This window comes from Ixodes scapularis, unplaced genomic scaffold, assembly GCF_016920785.2.
Source record: "Ixodes scapularis isolate PalLabHiFi unplaced genomic scaffold, ASM1692078v2 PGA_scaffold5__190_contigs__length_132052651, whole genome shotgun sequence".
Lineage (NCBI taxonomy): Eukaryota > Metazoa > Arthropoda > Arachnida > Ixodida > Ixodidae > Ixodes > Ixodes scapularis.
The window spans coordinates 53,260,853-53,280,120 of record NW_024609880.1 but is presented as its reverse complement, the minus strand read 5'-3'; the positions used below and the strand labels follow the sequence as shown (position 1 = coordinate 53,280,120).

At 50.4% G+C, this 19,268-nt stretch overlaps 1 protein-coding gene across 1 annotated transcript in view; it reads left to right on the top strand.

The window, feature by feature from the left end:
• The first annotated feature begins 6,826 nt into the window (after window positions 1-6,826).
• Window positions 6,827-19,268, top strand: part of LOC120837987 — a 49,372-nt gene continuing 36,930 nt past the window's right edge. The window contains exon 1 of the mRNA XM_040207694.1: window positions 6,827-7,123. Within this exon, the coding sequence (XP_040063628.1) occupies window positions 6,827-7,123 (297 nt within the window). The remainder of the gene's footprint in view (window positions 7,124-19,268) is intronic.

The window sequence follows — 19,268 nt, the reverse complement described above, 5'->3', positions numbered from 1 at the left end:
CGCCAGGCAAATGATATCATAGTCACAGGCAAGTGAATTAGCAAAAAATACCTCACTCTTAGTCCTGGGATCTCTCGTATTTTGAAAGTACATGTTCATTTGCCTGGTCATTGTTGGGGGTAGTTAGAGCGGAATCAGGATCTTGGAAATGCCTCGAAGGCGACAACAGATAGAACGTTCTAAAACGATTTTTGTTGAGAATCAAATCTTTCTTGACGTAAAGAACAATTTTACCCCAACTGGCACCTTTTATCTGAGGGAGTAATTTGCTCCCGTAATACATTCGATGATACACTTCATAGCATTACTCACTTATTCACTCTACGCTGTGCGGTCGCACACCTTTATAGGACACCTCGGCACAAGTGCAGATCCGAACCCGTGGATATCCACATCCGATCCGCACCCGCTGTCTCTGTCACCCGCATCCGATCCGCCAAATCTGATTCATGTTTATCCTCATCCTCCAGTTTACTGCGGATATCCGCGGACGATCCGCGGGTAATCCACGGACATGCAGGGCTCTAATGATTTCCTTTTCGTGCTAAATATGTTAAATTTTAGATACATATGTAATGAATGTACATGTATATTATTTTTATGGTATGATTTTCTCTTCTCCTTGGCTCAGCTACTGGCATGCAGTGTGTTGTAAATTGTATCGATAAACATTAGAATGGTTCGCATTTCTGTTCAATTTGCATCAGGTAGAGACAATCTGCTCACCTCCGAAGAGTAAGCAAACTATGCCTCAAAATTTACCTGGGACAATTTTGTCCGGGTTTGCGCACCATTTTTTCCCGGGGTCATTTAGTCCACAACCATTTTGACAGGATCCCCGTGAAATGACCATTGTGTTACAAGCAATGAAAGACGTTTACAATTTTTGTAATGCGAAATTACTGCGCAGCTCTTGAGAAGGAGGAGGGTACGGAGGGTAGGGTATGCCCCCGCTCCTCCTCCTCCGTACCTTCCCCTCCTCCCACAGTTTCCCCGATAAATTTAGCTGGAAAATAGTCGCCACGCGAACTCAAGACCAATTCACTTTCCCCGCGAAATTTATCGGGGAAAATGACGTCCCACGACTTCGAGTCACGTCGCCCATGAACTTATTCAGCTTTTCCGCTAGATTTAGCGGGAAAGTTGACGTCACGTTACCTCAACACCAATTCAATTTCCTGCTAAATTTAGCGGGGAAACTGATTTCGTGTTGAGGTCATGTGACGTTAGTTTTACCGTTAAATTTGGCGGAGAAACTGAATGCGCAGTGTTACATAATGGTACATCACAGACCTACACACCAATTCAGTTTCGTCGTTAAATTTAGCGGGGAATTGAACTGGTGTACTGTGATGTTCCATAAAGCAACGCGCCCGGAAACGGGCGCCTAAAGGCCTGTTCACACATGTAGCGGAGCGCTACAAGCGTAGCGCTGACCTCGCGCTATGCGCGTGCTGACGGGAGCATTCACCAGCTTTGTGTCGCACCGTCAATACTGTCGTTCATGGCAGACAATAGCGAGTTTTAGTAGACCGTGCTTCCCCCTTCGCTAAGCCCCTCCGCTACCCGGAACTCTACAGCCAAGGCCATCGGCGCGGAGGCGCAGTGGCGGTTTCTTCGTAGCGGAGGGTTAGCGGAGGGAGAAACCCGGTCTACTAAAACTCGCTAATAAGTAGCGGACGACACGTGAGAAGCGCTACATTAGCGCTTCGCTGCATGTGAGAACCGGCCTTAAGAGCTGCGTTCTAAAACGCATGTAGCACAACTTGAAATGTTCACAGAACGTCGCCCTTTGGCATAATTACACAGGACGGTACGATAAGGTCATGCGTACTTGCTTATTTCACTGTCCTTTATATATATGTATATATATATATATATATATATATATATATATATATATATATATATATATATAGAATAAACTTAACTCGACGCAAAGCGAACTTGTCCAGCTTGGAAAATGCAATGTAATGGCACCCTTTCTCTTGGGGCACAGATATGAAGCACCAGCCAACTGGAAGTGCGTAATGATCCGAAAGGACAAGCGCTATTTCCGTCATGGAACCGTGAATGAAATTCAGTCTAAAAGGTCATGCTCAATGTCACAAAGTTACGCACACTTTTTTATTTCATTTTTATTTATTTATTTATTATTATTATTATTTTTGTCGTCGCGTGAATTCCAGAAACGAATGCGCGAGAAACATTTGTCGAGCCGTCCTCCTGTTGAAGAGCATGGCTCCGCATTACGTGTTCGCTAGAAATAAATCGTTCGTTAGCTTTCTCATATCGAAAGACAAAGTGGCCAAGGCTTCAGAAATTAACTTGGGAATCGGGACCATGTTCGTTTTTTTAACTTGGGAGTGGGACCATTACGTCCGTTTGGCCGGAACCATCTTATTTTTCCTGTCTCCTACACCCGTGCTACATATGGGTCGGATACATATGGTCTGCCCCGAGCACAAAGACCGGTATGTCCAGCAAATATCAGCGCTTCTTTTAAACGCACGTCACTCGGATCAGCATGGCGTGACGAAAAACGTCCACTCTCCCATTTGTCCGCGTTCCTCGCTCGCCCCCAACACATCACAGAACAAAGTGGGCCGGACGACCACGCGACGAGCGACCGCTGCAATGACCACAGCTGACGGCGACGTCCCTGCCAGAGCAACGGTTCCTGCCCTCCCCGCGAAGGGCCATGGTCGTCGACCCACTGGCCTGCAGTCTGTCCCTTTTGTCCAGCACTATCGACCGTGACCGCCGGCGAGCCAGTCACGCCGTGCATGACCACTCGCTAACCGGAGACTCATCCGATCCCCAGACACTGTCGGGCGTCGTTCAGCCCTCTCATTATTTCGGACGTCTCTTTGTGTGTAACGCGGCGGCTGTTTCCTTTCCGCGCCGGTATACGCGCACGTGCTCGTTTAGAGAGCAAAAAGTGGACACGTCTTTACAATATGGCCCCGTTAGCTGCAGAGACTCCTGCTAGCTTCTCGCTCTGTTTCTGTGTACGTCTGTTAGGAACGCGCAGTTGTTGGACATGGGGGGAAAGGGAGTGATACCGTTGGACATTCTGAAAGTCTGCCACGTCTGTGTGGAGAGGTATTATAACAAAAAGGAGCGGTGGTCACACCCTCCCTGAGTGCTCGCGCATTGAGCCAGCGGCCGCGATTCATTTTTGGCGGGAAACTCTTCGCGTCAGTGGACACGGGGCGAGCGGTTGTCACGAGATAGTGGACAATTTCGGGTCGGGCTTCTTTCTAACAAGCCGTGACTACAGTTACGTGGGCATCGCGTGGAAGGCTGGAGTAACGTCGCTGGCAGATATCATGGGGCGCCTGTCCCAACGGCAGAACTTCCCGAACGCCCGGAGAGCACGGACGGGGGCACGCCTGGAAGCCACGTCTTTCGCCATGTTGACGATGATGGCTGGCCTGGTACTAGTCGCGGCACCTGTTCTTGGACAAGGAATGCCCCGTGCATCGCGGCGCTTCTTTGGTATGTAGTGTTCGACCTCCACTCTGAACGTGTGTGCCGTAAGAGTGTGCGGTGGCCGTTGCCGTAGATTCAAACGCCAGGTACTCATAACCCGTCGACATCAAGCGTCGACATCTTCAAATAAATCAGGTTTATTTTATTGAAATCAGACTCATTTGATTGAAATCACCGTAGTCAGAAAAAAAAATTATTTATCACTAGATATATTTTCAAACATGGAAGATTGATTGATCAATCTGTGCGATCACTGAAAACAATGCGGAAGAAAGAATTGTTGTAAATTTAAGCTTTGAATGCACCATTTCATCAACGTTCTATTGATGCGAACTCTGCCATACAAAATAAGCTTGATTCTTTAGTTACAAAAAGCTTCCTTAGCTTACGTAACTGACGAATGAAAGGGAAGGTAAAAGGAAAGCTCGCTGTGATTTGCTCAGAAGAGCGCCACGTTTCGTTCGTGTTCAGCATGTTATAAATCTGTATTGCTTGATGATTCTTTGATATAACTACAACACAAATCCGCATAAAGAGCGCAGTGATAGAAGCGGAATTTGACCTTTTGTAGCAGGCTCTGTAGCAGTCAAAATATCGGAGGATCAGATGCCAACATATGTTAGCGCATTACTTGAGAAGGAAAAAAAAAAGAGTGGTTGCATATCTAAATGAGTTCATTTATGATAGTGATCAAGGGTTCCTCTGTGATACTCGAGCATATTCCTTATTACAGTTTGTGATAAAAATAAGGCTCTAGTCAGAGTAGGTTTCATTTACAATGGGTATTAAAAAATAATTGAAAAGTAAATCATAGCGCGACACTTCACTGGGATAAATCCTCTCTCCCCTCTCCATTTTACACTCGGTAGCTCGTTTAGCCCGTAAATATAATTCCTGTAAAATGCCAGCAAGAACCAGTAACCGCTAACACGTCTACCAATAAAAATGCGTCCCGTAAGTTTAATGACCCTGCCAAACTCAAAACCCTAATATCGCACACTGCAAAAAAAAAAAAAAAAAAAAAAAAAAAATTATAAAAGCTTACATTTGTGCTTTAAAGTTGACACTGCTCTTTAGTGACGCAGGAACAAGAGTTACGTCAAAGTTCGCTGCTCTTTCGATCGACAGCTGCTCGGGAATCCCCCTGCACTACCGTTTAGTAATTCACACACATATATATATATAGTGTCGTGTTTTCTTTTCTCTCTTTCTCTGCTCTTTCTTTGTTTTAAATTAGAGATCAATTTACAATTCAGATAAAGAAGGTCGACCAGTTTATAATCCTGAGCATATAATTAGCGTGCCTAAGCCAGGCGCTCCCCCAGGTCAGTCGCTGCTCCTAGCGCTCCGGTGCAAAGCGGTGAAGCTCGGCGCGCGCACGCTGGTGAGAGGTTGTGAAGGTTGACGCGAGTGGAGCAAGTGCCACGGAACTCGGCAGCCACGGAACAAAGGCATGTGGCAGACAGGGGAATCGAGTGAGATTATCAGGAGTAAAAAACCTTGGTTCTGTTTTATCACAGTAGCCGCAATCGGCAGTCCTACTATTTTGCAAAAGTTTTCTCGGGACTCAGTTCCTGACAGCGACGACATCGTCTGGAAGTTTAGACGATGTCGGCGATTAATCAGCCAGCGCATCATCCGGTCAGAGCGGTTGATGCCCAGCGTCAACGGCCCTGGCCGATAAATTTGCAGTAACAAGGAGCAGCATCGTGGCATTCGTCATCTCCTTGTGCGTGTTTTTTCAACGGCTAAACTAATCCAGTGCTGCGAATGCCTCGTGACTTGCGCTTTTGGTACGTGTTTGTGGTCGGATGTGTTCCAGCCTTCGACTGTGCTCTGACCTAAGACGAAACAAATTATACCGTGAGTAGAGACGTTGTGAAATTCATAATTGTACAATTTTTCTTTGCTTCTATTTCTCCGAATATTAGGGTCAACCAATAACAAAAATTATTTGTTTTGCTTTAAGCCCGTCGCGGCGCAGATATGGCGCAGTTCTTAGCAAAAAGAGAATTTTGACGGAAGATGTAGCAGACTTTCGTTCATGGCGCAATTTGGCGCAGCATTTCCATCACTTCCATAACTCTCTCCCTTCTTTGTTCGAAATATATATTACGTATATATATACTTATATTATTTCTGTTTTTTTTTTTTTTTTTTTTTGGAAGGGGGGGTCGATTTTTTTGGGAAAGGTTTGATTTGAATTATCAAACCAAAACCGGTGTGATATAGATCACGTTCGAAATTACGATTTAAATCTTCTTGATTTTTATTTTTCACCCTGCATCTAGGGCACTGTAGATGTAGTTCTTTTTTTTTTTTTTTTTAACTTCGCTCTCTGCAGTATTTTCTCAAGCCGCTCGAGCTGTGTACGTCTCTCGAAGACTGCAAGGGTCTCCGCGTTCCGTCTCACTTTCAGAACGAGTTCCTTCGCCCAGTCCCACCGGCGTGACAAACCCGGAGGTTTGTCCGCCGTCTAAACGGAAGTCAGCTTTCTGGTGACCCGAGCAATGTTCTGTACCACTGCTTGTTCACAAGCATGCTATTAATTTTCATGGTCAGTTGCTGAAGCGTAGAAAGAGTCGCTAATATAAGACGCGTATTTCGAATGTCTTCGGACAAGGTTTGTTGCATTCATTTTAAGGGAACGCGTACAGTGGCTCCGTGACGTCGGTCTATATATACTCGCTCCTGTGGGGAGAAAGTGGGGGGGGGGGGGGGGGGGGGGGAATAGTTCGAGAAGGTATGAAGAGAGGGAAACTGGGAACCTGATTTCTTCCCGGCAGAAGACAATTCTGTACGTCGGCCTTCAAAGGGGCGGTGCAACGATTTTCGGACTTTGACCAGTCCACTGCGGGAATTAATCTGTGTTGTCTATAGAATGAAGAACAGGAAACCGCATCTTTTTCCGCGAGTTAGTTTTTATTTAAAAAATAAATAAAAAATCGAAGATCAAAGCGTCTCTGAATTTGCACGTCGGGGCAAGGTGACGCGTTTTTTGTTACTTGTGCCTAGATAAAAAAATATGAAAAATACAAACTGCAAATTCTTTCAACATTAAAATGGAGAAGTTAACCCTTCGGCGGGCAAAATGACCCAAATAAACGCCGCCAGAGCGACTAAAAAAAAATGCGCGGTACGGCATGGGCGGCAAGGGTTTATGCGGCTTCGAGCTATTTAATGGCTCGGTCGTGCTCACTGAGTTCCGACGTCGACGAAGTCGCTCGCAATGCTTATCCGTTTTCTTCACACCAAAACAACGTTATTAATAAAGCCTCTGCGTGCAAACAAATGGCGAAAGGGGCGGACGCCGCTCATCAACATGGCGGAAATGCGGTATGCCGGAAGTGAGAAAGCGGAGCTGGCTCGCATGTCCTTGCACCCAGATCCCCGGGGCGAGTCCAGCCTGAGCCTGGAGCTGCGCCGGCTCCTGGCGGGCGTGTCCGGAGCCTCGTCCGGCAGGGGCAACCTGTCCGGGCTGCTGGCCCTGCTGGCCCCGCTGGCGGCCCTGCCCATCATCGCCGGCACCGCCCTGCCGCTCACCATGGCGCCCATGCTCATACCGGCCATGAGCACGGTGCTGGGACGACGGCGCCGCAGGGACCTGCTTGGCAACTTCCTCGGAAACGTGAGTGATGTGGCGGGCATGCTTCTTTTCCGAGCGATGCTTGTTGTAGCGCGGTGCGATATCTCGGGCTGGACACGAGTCTCAGGTTGGTCGTCACCTGCTTTCAAATTTAGCGGGAAAAAGAATGCTTTGGCCGGGAATATTGATTTTCGCCTAGACATTTCGGCTACAGTAATACCAACTGCTTGGTTGCGCCGCCTCCAGCGCGAGCTTTCTATGGTTACGGGCAACAGGGCCCTGTAAGGAGTATTCACTGGGCGCCATATTTGTGGGTGCTGTCTAAAGCGCATGCTCAGAACGAGCCCCCCTTAATAGGCTGCTAGGACGGGCCATTTTGACGGTGTGGAATGCACGTTGCAAAAGAACCCTGGAAGCTAGCTATCAGCATGCTCTCAGTAGTCGCGCACACAGCTACGGCCGCCAGTGAATACTTCCTATCGTTTTGTTAAAACTCCTTCGTGGAATTACGTTTCGTGGATATCTTTTCATGGAAACACGTTTCGTCGACAATCGTTACGCGAACTGCACGATGTATGGGGCATTTTGTCATGTGCGTATCACTGGGGTGCGCGTTCTATTCTATTCTATACATTTCATTGTTTAAGAGAATCGTAGTCTACATGTGTTAGCTGTCACAGCCCAGGTCGCCGCTTTGGAAGGCGAGCAAAGTACGCGCCACACGCATGAACGCTGAAAACTGCACCTACCAGAAGCGCTTTTCTGGTATGGTCTATAGATATTTTGCTAAATTACGTAAGCACCAAGGAGCATATGCATGCTAAAAGAAACGTTACACGGGCTGACGTATGCAACAGTAACTTTTCTAAAGAAAATCTAAAACAAATGGCACGTTCCTTTAGGAAACACGAGCGTGTGGGGCACCTGTACCGACATTCGAACGTTCTCCGTTGTGCTTGGGTAATTTGTCAAAAAATGTATTGCGTGAAACTTCGACTTTTCTTCGCCAGCGTAACTGCCAGCTTCTGATAAAAGTAGAACGGATTTGCTATTGATTTCACGTAACTAGCGAGCCGCGGCTTGAGCGTATCGAGTTGCAAAAACGGTTTTCTCAAAATCCCAATTGCTTCCGTTTTTTTGTTTTTTTTCCCTCGTAGTTCAGCAGGTTGGCGAAGGTCATACTTTGTGCAAATAAAGATTAGTATCAACTTCATATAGCACGAACGTCCCTGTTTTCTTGCTGTTTGACGCCTGAAAGGCGGGCGCGAGCGTACTCGATTGCCGGCCGCGCGCCTCGCTGCCCACCGGTGATGTCACGTTTGGATGGCGGGGAAAACTGGGGCGACCAATGTATTGGTTTCGGCAGCGAACAAAATATCACTTTTATTAATTAACTAGAGTGAATCAGGAGGAACGAGATAGCGTTTCTTAATCAGGAAGCGCGTTCAGATGATGGCTTTGGTTTAGGTGGCTCAAGAAATCGGCGGACTTCCCCTTTAAAGGCTGAACCGCATGTAAGCGATTTAGCGAGCGACGAGAGTCAGCAGCGAGCGACAGAGGTTTCTCTCTGTCGCTCGTCGCGTAGCTCGGTTTTTGGATCGCCTTGGTCGCTTACTCCGCGCGACTGACCGCGCGAAAGCGAAGCAAGGCGCCGTCGCTTGTCTCGTCTCTCGCCAAATCGCTTACATGCGGTTTATACTTAAGGGTGAATAGAGTATAATGCCGATACCTTCATATTTCAGCCTGACCTTAACAAAATTTCTACTTGGTGTGATACGTGGAAAATGCCTCTTAATACTAATGAATGCGAAGTAAGGCAAATCTCCCGCCATATCAATGGTGAAAACTACTCCAACTATAACATTGTACGGTGTGTGCTGGAGCAAATGGCGTCCTATAAGTACCTAGGCGTACATACCACAACAAACCTCTCCTGGTAAACGCATTTCAACCATATTCTAAACAACGCTAATGAAATGCTTTGGTATTTACGTCGAAACTTTTCTATGGTGCCTTCATCTTTAAAGCTTTTATCATACAAAACTCTTGTCCGTTCCAAACGTGAGTATACGCTTGTGAGGTATGGTATCCAAGCCTAGACTTTCTTTAAAATAACCTACAATCAATTCAAAATCGCAGTGCACATTTCATTTTGTATAACTACCATCGTGGATCAAGTGTTTCATTAGTGAAAGCTACTTTAAACCTTTCTCATCTCGATCTACGCAGAGAAGTCTCTCGAACAGCCTTTTTTCATAAGATTTATCATCAAAATCATTCACTGAAAAGCGAGCTGCTTTTGGAGCCTTCATACTTTTCATCCCGTGCGGACCATAGTCATAAAATTCCATATCGATGCGGGTCATTTTCGCTCCGCCAAAAGATTTCACATTGACGTCACCCCGCTCGACACGATTCTGACGACACGCCGCGCATCACGTCACCTAAACGATAATAATCCCTGGACAGGAAGAACAGGGGGGTCAAAGGACAAACACATATCTCCAAAAACAGCAAAGTGACTGGTGCGCGGTGAAAAAATCCGTCTGGTTATAGTATGAAACCATGGACAGAACAAACGATCGTTTCTTCTGTTTAACTCGCCTGCAACTTCGCATAATTGCCATGTCAAGTCACGTTGCACATGCACTGCAGTGACGCCACGCGGCTTAATGTCATCAGGTGACATCGTGAGCCACGTGATGTCATGACGTCACGTGACCACTTTGACGTCACATGACAATACGTCGTCACGTGACGCCATGACGCCATAACCTAAACATGAGACTGCTCATAATGGAAACAATAGAAACAAAGCGTTTTCGCTACTTATGCGGCATTTGAGCTCAGCAAAATCTACAAGAGCGAGTCCCGTGCATGCTTTGAACGGGCCTGCCGAGCGGTGGCCATCAGTTCGTCGAATGACGTCTCATCGACAGATTGTTTTGTATACAGCGACGTTCCATCGACAGTCCGTCTTATCAAAAGGTTCTTTCGATCGTTTCATCCCCACTGTCCTTGCGGCGTTTCGTCGAAAGCATCTGTCCGCGCACATCGCCTCTGTCGGCCGATTCCTTGGCGGTTCCTATGAGGGCTGGTGCAAGCTCGGGCCAGATTATATAAAGTTTCCCCGAGCGAAGTGAAGGATTCCCACACGTAACGTGGAGTGTTTGGAAGCCCAGGATTGGGACTCGCGAATTTGTTTTTGCCCTATCGGAGCCGCCTGAGTGAGTTCGCTTAATTCAGTTCCGGTCTGGTGCCTGGAGCGAGTCTCCAACAGGTGTGTTTAGCGTCCTTTGCCGCCCATATATCAAGGCTGGTCCGGAAGTGGCAGCAAATGACGTCACAGAAGTCGGAGTGTCATACTATTGCCTGTCGCGATCCTGGCGGTTGGTAGTAGAAATGCTGGCGAAAAGCACGATTTTGCGTAGGAAACTGCTGCTCCCTTTGCACGAGAACCTGTGCAATCGGACGGCGTTCCACAGAAAGCTCGCGCATCGAGAAACAGGTCAACAGCCAGGGATGTCCATTTCAGGAGGAAGACAAATGGACCTTTTCCGAGAAGCGTTCTGCGCACGCGCGAGCGCCCGATGCCAAGCGGCGGAAGTCGGAACAAAAAATCGAGGAAATTCGGAAGGAGGCTATATATCAGCGAGTAGAACACGTAACTGCAGCATATACTATAATTATGTTACATAAAAAAAGAACGTCGACGGAAGGGAAAACACGACGTTTGGGTGGACGCCACGGATGCCCCTCTTTAAAGTCGAGTTGGGCAGGCGCCGCTGCTCAGAGAGCGAAGAAACTGGTAGCGTAGCTCCCATTATCGATTGGTAGCGCAGGAAGATCACTTCCTCGATTTTTAGTTCGTGCAGCCACCGCCTGGTGCCGTCGGTATGTGGAAAAGGTCCATTCCATACTAAAGCGTTTTATACCACACTGTATCGAAGCGCCACCGTACACGATTTATTGCGTTCGTGCACAGGTCTGGAATGCGATCTTATCGCCATCTGCTGGTTCGCAATCACATTAACCCAGGGTGGGGGTTTCACCTTAAAATACGAAACGCCTACGCGGACTCTATGGCGCGCGCTTGTACCTTTATCGTTCATTCAGTCCATCTGCTCCGAAATGACAGCTTAGCGGTGCCGACGTCACAGTTTAGCTGTCGCAGCGGTTCACTTTACGGATAGCGTAAGTGTTTAACAATATTTTTTATTACCTCTCCCTTCTGCACCGCCCTCTGGCCTTGAAGGTATATAAATAAATTAATAAATAATTAAAAAAGAAAAAAAACAGTACTCTCAGGTCCCGTTTTAAACCAAGAACCTTCATTGCCGCCATCAGTCATTAGACATGGGCATTGCGATTAATGAGCAAGCAAATTGTTGTGTGTGTGTTTATACAGCCGGAAGTTAGTCTGCCTCAGTGGGCGTCTGGTGTCTCAGCTGTAGATGAGCAACTTAGCGAGTGCGGTACAACCGCTAACCTGGGTCTACGAGCACCACGCAGTAGTGATACACAACCGCACGCCGGCACGATGCTCATCCAGATCGAAACGGGAAGGGGCGGGGATTGAGGCCTGGGTTCTGCAACGCGAGCTTCCGCTCCACGTGCTCCGAGCTGGTGTGCGCTAGACCACTCGGCCACCGATCCCTTTTTTTCTTCTTTTTTGCCGAGATATGGACATTCACAGAATAACATACCACAAAATTCCAAATGCCACGCTTATCGACTGACGTCTAACGCGGCATGTCTAAAATGGTTTCAAGCGAGTCACATCGTCGAGTATTGATACAAAATCAGGCCCACATGCATCACAAGATCGTGTGGAACATTGCTCTCTTTTTCTACAGCTAAAATCCTAATACCATGCGGATTTAACGGAAACGTTTTCTTCAATGTGCGTTGCAGCACGTCCCATAACAAAATCCCATTCCAACAGTCTAGAAAGACGTGTTCTACTGTCTCCGGCTTTTGGCACAGAAAACAGTTTACACTCCACGGTACAAACAGACATTTGTCTTCTGACCAAGTCTTTACCGGCAAGACCCCAGAATACAATTTAAAGAAAAAATGTTTTAAGAGATGGCTGAAAAGGCATTTTCTTAACTCGCTCAAGAACATTCTGACCAGGACCCCTACAATACAGAGATCTATCCAGCGGTACAGGCAGGGTGACGTCAACAAGATCTCCGTACAATCACAAGCGTTCTGTATGACCAAAGGGTCGAATAATTAAAAAAAAAATGTTTTCCTTCCATCAGCACTGATAGGAGCACAAATGCGGCATCTACTGGGACAGTCTGTCGCCGCTCTGCGGCCACAGCGACCGCGGCTGGCTCTGGACGCGCTTCTTTGCCAGATTCTTCATCCATTGCCGCTCGGACTGTTGCAGCCGCCTTTCCTGTAATACCTCGCCGACGACGTCGTCAAGACGGCGCTTTACTGAGCTCGCTTCTATGTCCATCTCGGCCGCAGGGTCCTCGGTAGCAGGGTTCTCGCCGTCAGACGCCGGGGCGACGCTTGTGGCGTTCGGGTCAGCCACTTCTGCCGACTGACGCTCAACTGCCGGAGCAGGAGCAACCGTCCACCCTTGTGACGAGCCAGCGTCGCTCACCTTCGCTGATACGGTGCCCGACTTGTTCTCCTGGCCTGGCTCCTCGGTTGCCGACACGGCAGACGTAGCTACCTTTTCCGCATCCTCCTGGTCCATGAGTAGCTCGTTCTGGTCATGAACCGGGCCCCTTCCTGCGGCCCGAGCGTACGAGCGGACACAGTCCACCTCCTCGTGCCCAAAAGCGTGGCACTTGGCAGACCTGGGAGCTCGACAGTCGCAATGAATATGCCCCCTCCTGTTTCACCGGAGGCAGACCGGGGCCCGCCCAGGCACAACCACGAGAGCCGTCCCGCTGCCGAGGCGCAGCTGATGCGGTAGACGGTCAAGGGGGACGCCCTCCCGTAGCACGAGACGCACGATCCGGGTGGTAGACTCAACTCCGACAAAGCCAAGCACCTGCCACCGGTCATAGCTCACCTCTTTGACCTCGCCGTGTTCTTCGAAGGCCCTCCTTATGGTGTCGTTCGAGACATCGAACGACACCCAGTGGAGCTTTATACGAAGCTCTTGCCGGAACGGGTCTATGACGAGGCACGAGCGCCCTTTGACAAGGAGCTGCCCCGCCTGGAGCACCTTGGATTTCGCCGTATCCGTCTTGAACTTCACGAGCCAGACATGGGCCATTTGATAGGCCCCAATTCCAGCCACGTCGCCGATGACCCCTGCGTCTTCCAGAAGCCTTCGAAAATCTTCGATGCGGTACGGTCGTTCAGTCAAGTCGCAATGCAACACGACTGCACGCTTCATTGATTCACCTGATGGCAGTGTGGGCAAAATAACTCGATAATCCTGAGAATCGAATGCCTTGTCACCACGGCCGGCGTCGGCCGCTATCGCAGCTTGCGAGGAGCCTTCCATTCTGCGTCCACTCCTGTCGGTGGCTGGAAACAGAATCCGGCCACCGATCCCCCCGATTAGCCATTAGCCTAAAATATATGTCTATGATAATGATGATTTTGAGGCTGTTACATTTGAATCGGGCGGTATAAAATGCATTGAAACAGCCAAGAAAAAAAAAAAAGCTTTTTCATCGCTTCTGTGTTTATTCCCACCAATCTTCCAGCCGCCTTTTAGCCCTTCCGGCTGAGCCCTTGCACTGCTAGCCGCGCTTGAGGGGTCTTGGCGTCACCTCAGCTGCTGCCTCTGTTGCCACACCCTGCAATGTCCCAGATGTTTGGATTCTGTGTACTTCTGCCACCAATCGCCAGCAAAAACGGCTAGCAAACGCGCGCGTGTGTATGAAGGCACTCTAAAAACGGCCCGGTATCAGCACCGTCTCGCGGAGCTCTGGAGAAGCTGTGTTATACGCTCCATTTGCTGGGCCTCTAGAGGAGACGTTGGGCAAACGAGCGTTTGAAGAACCGGAGGAGAGCTTTGCGCGCCAAAAAATTTTGGACGCTATGACCAAAGTAATTTTAGCAAGCTTATAATTGCAAGTGCTTTACATACAAACAGACATGGCTCCATGGCAATGGCTGCCGGCACCCAACAAGAATAATATTAAAACTAAACAAATTTAAAAAAAAAACTATTAAACCAATAAAAAATAGGAGCCGCCCCGACAGTTTACGCGCAGGATTGCACGTGGGATCGCCACGCGCAGAAGCTCGCAGATCGGTCTCGTGGCATCCTTTCCAACGACTTGCTTCTCCCGAACACCTTGTTCCGTCCGCGGCATGGTCCTGAAACGGTACCGCACGGCGATCACCATCGCCGTCATCGGGGCCATGTCCTGCATAGGCGCGGTGCTCTTCTCGCTCACCGTGTCCAGGCAGCGCCAGGCGTCTTCGTCGTCGTCCGCGTCACCGCCTCCCCCACCGAGCTGCAACTCGACGCCCTGCTTGCTCGAGGCCGAGTACCTCAAGGATCGCCTCTCCAGTGACGCGCCCTGCAGCAGCTTCTACGACTGGGTCTGTTCCAGCGGGTGGACCACCGAGGCGGTCCCGGAGAAGCGCCTCTTTGCCGCCAGCGCTCAGGGGTCCCTCGTGACTCGCCTCAACGCCACGCTGCACGGCTTCCCGCCGCTCGCCGAATCTCTGCTCCGCGGCTGCTGCACGGGCCACTATGCCCTCCTGGGCCTCGACCTGTTCCGTGCCTGCGAGGGCAGTACCAGGCCGGCGACTTGGGAACAACTCTCGCGGATCCTTCGCCGGGTGGGCCTCTCTGGGTGGCCGTTGCCGCTAGCCGCCCTGCAGGACCGCACTCCCTGGGACCTGGCCGGACTCGTAGACCTCCACCTGGGCGTGTTCCCGCTGGTCCGCGTGTCGCTGCGGCGCTACTTTGGCCGCATTACGTTGCAGCTGGACAGGAGGCCGCTTCCTCTGCGACTGCACCAGCTAACCGTACCCCTGCAAGACCTGCGGTCCTACGCGGACATCGTAGAGAAGGCGCTGTCTCTCCTTCCGGTGTCCGAACAAGGCCGTCAGAACGACAGCCAGCGGGTCGACGACGAACACTGGAGATCCGCGGCCATTGCCATCGTGGAACTGGAACAGGCCCTGGAGCGCACGGTGCCCAGGGATTCGTTCGTTCGAGGGCCTCGACTCATCCGCGTACGCGACCTACCGCGGTCCCGGCACTGGAACTGGGCCGAGTACATGGCGGCCGTCCGAGATGACAGCAGCCTCCTGGCCGATCCCAGACGCGAAGTCCTGGTGCACGACCCGGAGATGCTTGCCTTTAGCACCGAGCTGCTGGCCAACGCCAGCGCAGCTGCGCTCTTCAACTACTTAGGGTACCGGGTCCTCGTGCATCTCGCGCCCCTGCTACCAGACGAAGCGGCTTTCTTGCTGCCCCTGTCGCCGGTGCCTCTGGGTGCTCCACTCAGGCTCGCGGGGTGCTTGCGCCTAGTCAGCCAAATTCATCCGTTTTCATTTCGCTTTTTCGCGGGACTCGACTTGGGAACGAACGAAACCATCGTTTCGCAGCTCCACTACGTGGTTCCCGCAGAGTCGAAGGGTCGCGCTGCGCAGATATTCGCCGAAGCTCGATCAGCCACGGCGCGCCTAGTCGAAGCCTTGCCCTGGAAAGACCCGAAGCAGAAACTGCAACGAGCCTCGGCCGTGCTCCGGGTCCGGCTCGACCGTGGCGGGATCTCCGAATCCGCCCACAGGGGACTGAAGGCTAACGTCTCGCGGGGTAGGGGAATCTGGCCGGCACCGGCGGGCTTCCTGGATGCGTTCCTCCACGCACAGTCGGCGAACGCGTACTGGCTGGCTTCCGGTCCCGACGACGGGCTCGACTCCCGCCACCAGGACGACCCCTTCTCGCTCGAGGCCGACTACTTCGAAGACCCCAACGTGGTCCACGTGTCACCGGCGCTCTCGGCTGCGCTCGACACCGCCATGGACGGACTGGAGCCCCTCTGGCAGGCCAAGGTCTCAACTCCTCTGGTGAACGCCTTGCTCCGTGCGGTGCTCCCAGATGAACCGGAGCGACTGCTCCGGTTGCACGGTCGAGATCGATGTTTGGCAAAACAGTACAACGCGACGTTGTACGATCGACACCTGATGGACCGGTTCAGGGAGACACTGGCGCTTCGGCCCCTGTTGGAGGTGTTCTTGCGCTCTATCCCGGTGGGCAGCTCGGAGTCGGTGGCGGACCTTTGGGTGAACGTGGGGAAGTGGTTGCTCTCCGGCGAGCAGCTCTTCTTCGTCCACTGGGCGCTGGCCCAGTGCGAGGAACCACAGCGGCAGCGCCGGATGCGCCACTTCAAGGAGACACCCACCAAGCTCCGGATCAATGTGCCTCTGGCCAACTTGGACCGCTTCCAGGAAGCGTGGCAATGTCCCAAAGGCAGTGCCATGCGACCCTGGAGGATGTGCTCTTTCTTCGCCTAATAAATGACGCTGTCCGAGACGAGGACCCGGTTTGTACTTTATACGTACGGTTCCGTGAGCTCCCAAAAACACTTGACGGGAAAATTTTCGACAATTCGGATTTATCCTAATAACTCAGGTTTTCAGAGTCATGGTTGCAAAATAAAAAGCCAAAAAGGGCAGAATTTTACAAATACTATTCGTCAGAGCACAGGGCTAGTTGTTCCGGAAATATCCCAATTCATTTCTTTTTCTGGGATTATTAACAAAAAGGAGTTTCCCGTTTATCTCGTCAAGGTTCGTTCACTACGATATGAGCCAATGCAACCAATGTACTTCTGGATTACAGTTAGGGTGTACTAAAGTAACTGGATTATGGGAAAGTAACACCAAGCTCCCCGTATGGTCGCCATTTTGGCCCTTGAAATTAGCAATTTTTCCTTGACCTCTCCATTCTTGGTGAGTGTATACAGTATCTAAATTCGCTGGTGACGGGTAGCTTTACAGAAACGTTTCTTGTATAGCGAGATTTTGCTATCCACCCACCGGCGAAACATGCCACCATGTGCGGTGTCGGTGCTTGGAGGCATTGAAAAATGATTTTCTTGTTATGAAATACGCAAGGGGGTGATTGATGAGTTGATTGCGTATAAGGAGTATTCACTGGCGGCCATATCCGTGTGCGCTGCTGCTGAGCGCGTGCTGACAGCGAGCTTCCGCAGTCCTTTTAGAGCGTGCATTTAACACCATCAAGGTTGCCGGTCTTAGCAAGCTATTAATGTGAGCTCGTTCTAAGCATGCGCTCTAAACATCGCCCTCAAATATGGCGTCCAGTGAATACTTCCTATACAGTGCCAAAGACGTTTATATTAGCGAGGAATACCTTCAGTTCGATAATGCTCCATGGTGATCTTGGTGCGACTGGATTAGAACGACCTCCTCGAAGCATCGAAGATTTGAAGGGGCCGAAATGGCGATCGCCATAGCAACGGAGACCGGTTAGTCAATCGCCTTTCGAAGTTATGGTCGTCTGCATGTTAGGATTTGTTTGTGTTCGGCTAGCAGGCAGGGAAGGCAATGGCGTTACTTTTCCAGGGCCCAGTGACTTTAGGGTGAACTAGAATGGGGAGGTGTGCCGTCCAGCGGCCGTGAGAGCATGGCCATGGTGAGAGCAAATACAGGGTGTCACAAAAGAAAATTTACACGGTCTTTTTTACCGCAAAAATAAACTAAGCATCGCCGAACGCTCATTCTCCGCCCAAAGATAGCGCTAGAGGTCACAACCAGATGCCAAAGTTTCAGCCCGATCCGATAACTTAATCAAAAGTTATGAGTGATTTTCTGAAAATGTCAATGGGAAAATGGCGGCCGACGGGGTTTTCAAACGCATGGGGCTCTATGGCACCAGAAACCGAAAACGGGCAAAAATGGGCTCCATTTTCCCATTGAAATTTTCAGAAAATCACATAACTTTTGATTAAGTTATCGGATCGGGCTGAAACTTTGGCATCTGGTTGTGACCTCTAGCTCTACCTTTGGGCGAAGAATGAGCGTTCGGCGATGCCTAGTTTATTTTTGCGGTAAAAAAGACCGTGTAAATCTTCTTTTGTGACACCCTGTACTTTACTAGGGGGAATACATTCCACTCTGCTCATTTGCATTAGACAGAACGTCTACAGCGCCGAATCCAGCCCTGACGGAGTGTAGGTCCGCGTCAGTCCACGCCACGGTGTAAGATACACTCTTTAGGTGAGGACACGGCGAGGCTGAACACGCGGCACGAGGAATCAGATAGTGTTCGTTCGACGGGCATCCGAAAGGCTGCATCATTTCGCTGCCACCGTGCCCGTAAAGGGGTATTCACACGAGGGAGAAATCCCGGGGATTTCTCCCCGGCACGCGCGCATCACGAGATGAAAACGCGAGGCTTTTGCACATCCCAAAGCCTGTCGTTTTCGTCGTGGGATGCGCGTGCCGGGGAGAAATCCCCGGGATTTCTCCCTCGTGTGAATACCCCTTAAAGCCCCTTGATAAAGGCGTTTTTTACAAGGACCGCCAACCATTGTTGTGGAACCACGCGAGACACGTGCCACGAGCGGGTGCTCCGCCGCCATTCGCTTCCTAGAGCCGCTCAATTAATTCAGTGCTGCGCCGCCATTCGCTTCCAAGGGCCACTCGAGATGCGGGTCTCGTGCACTCGCGCATTTGACGCTACTTGCACGACAAACGCAAACATATCGAGGGGCTTTACGTGCCCGCGGCTGACAGTGTCGCCGGTGGCCAAACGGCGAAACTGCGTGAGAGCGAAAAAAATTATCTCGTTGCCATGACACCCCGGTACACCGTGGTCTTTCTGCACGTGCGGCAACCTCGCTGGAGCTCTGCGCATGTGGAGCATGAGGCGGCACGAACCGTCTTTGCCGTGCCCACTAAAGTCCCTCGATGTGTTTACGTGTCTTGCAAGTAGCGTCAAATGCGCGAGCGCACGAGGACCATGTCTCGAGCGGCCCCTGGAAGCAAATGGCGGTGCAGCACTGAAATGAGCGGCCTTCGGAAGCGAATGGCGGCGGAGCACGCGCTCGCGGCACGTGTCTCGCGCGTTTCCACAACAATGGTTGGCGGTACTTGTAAAAACGGACTTTATCAAGGGGCTTTAGTGCCCACGGGTCGACGAGTCATCTGCCGGCGCCACTTGAAACCACAATGAAAGAAATAAAGAGGGAGAGAGTGAAAAGCGAACTTTATCTGC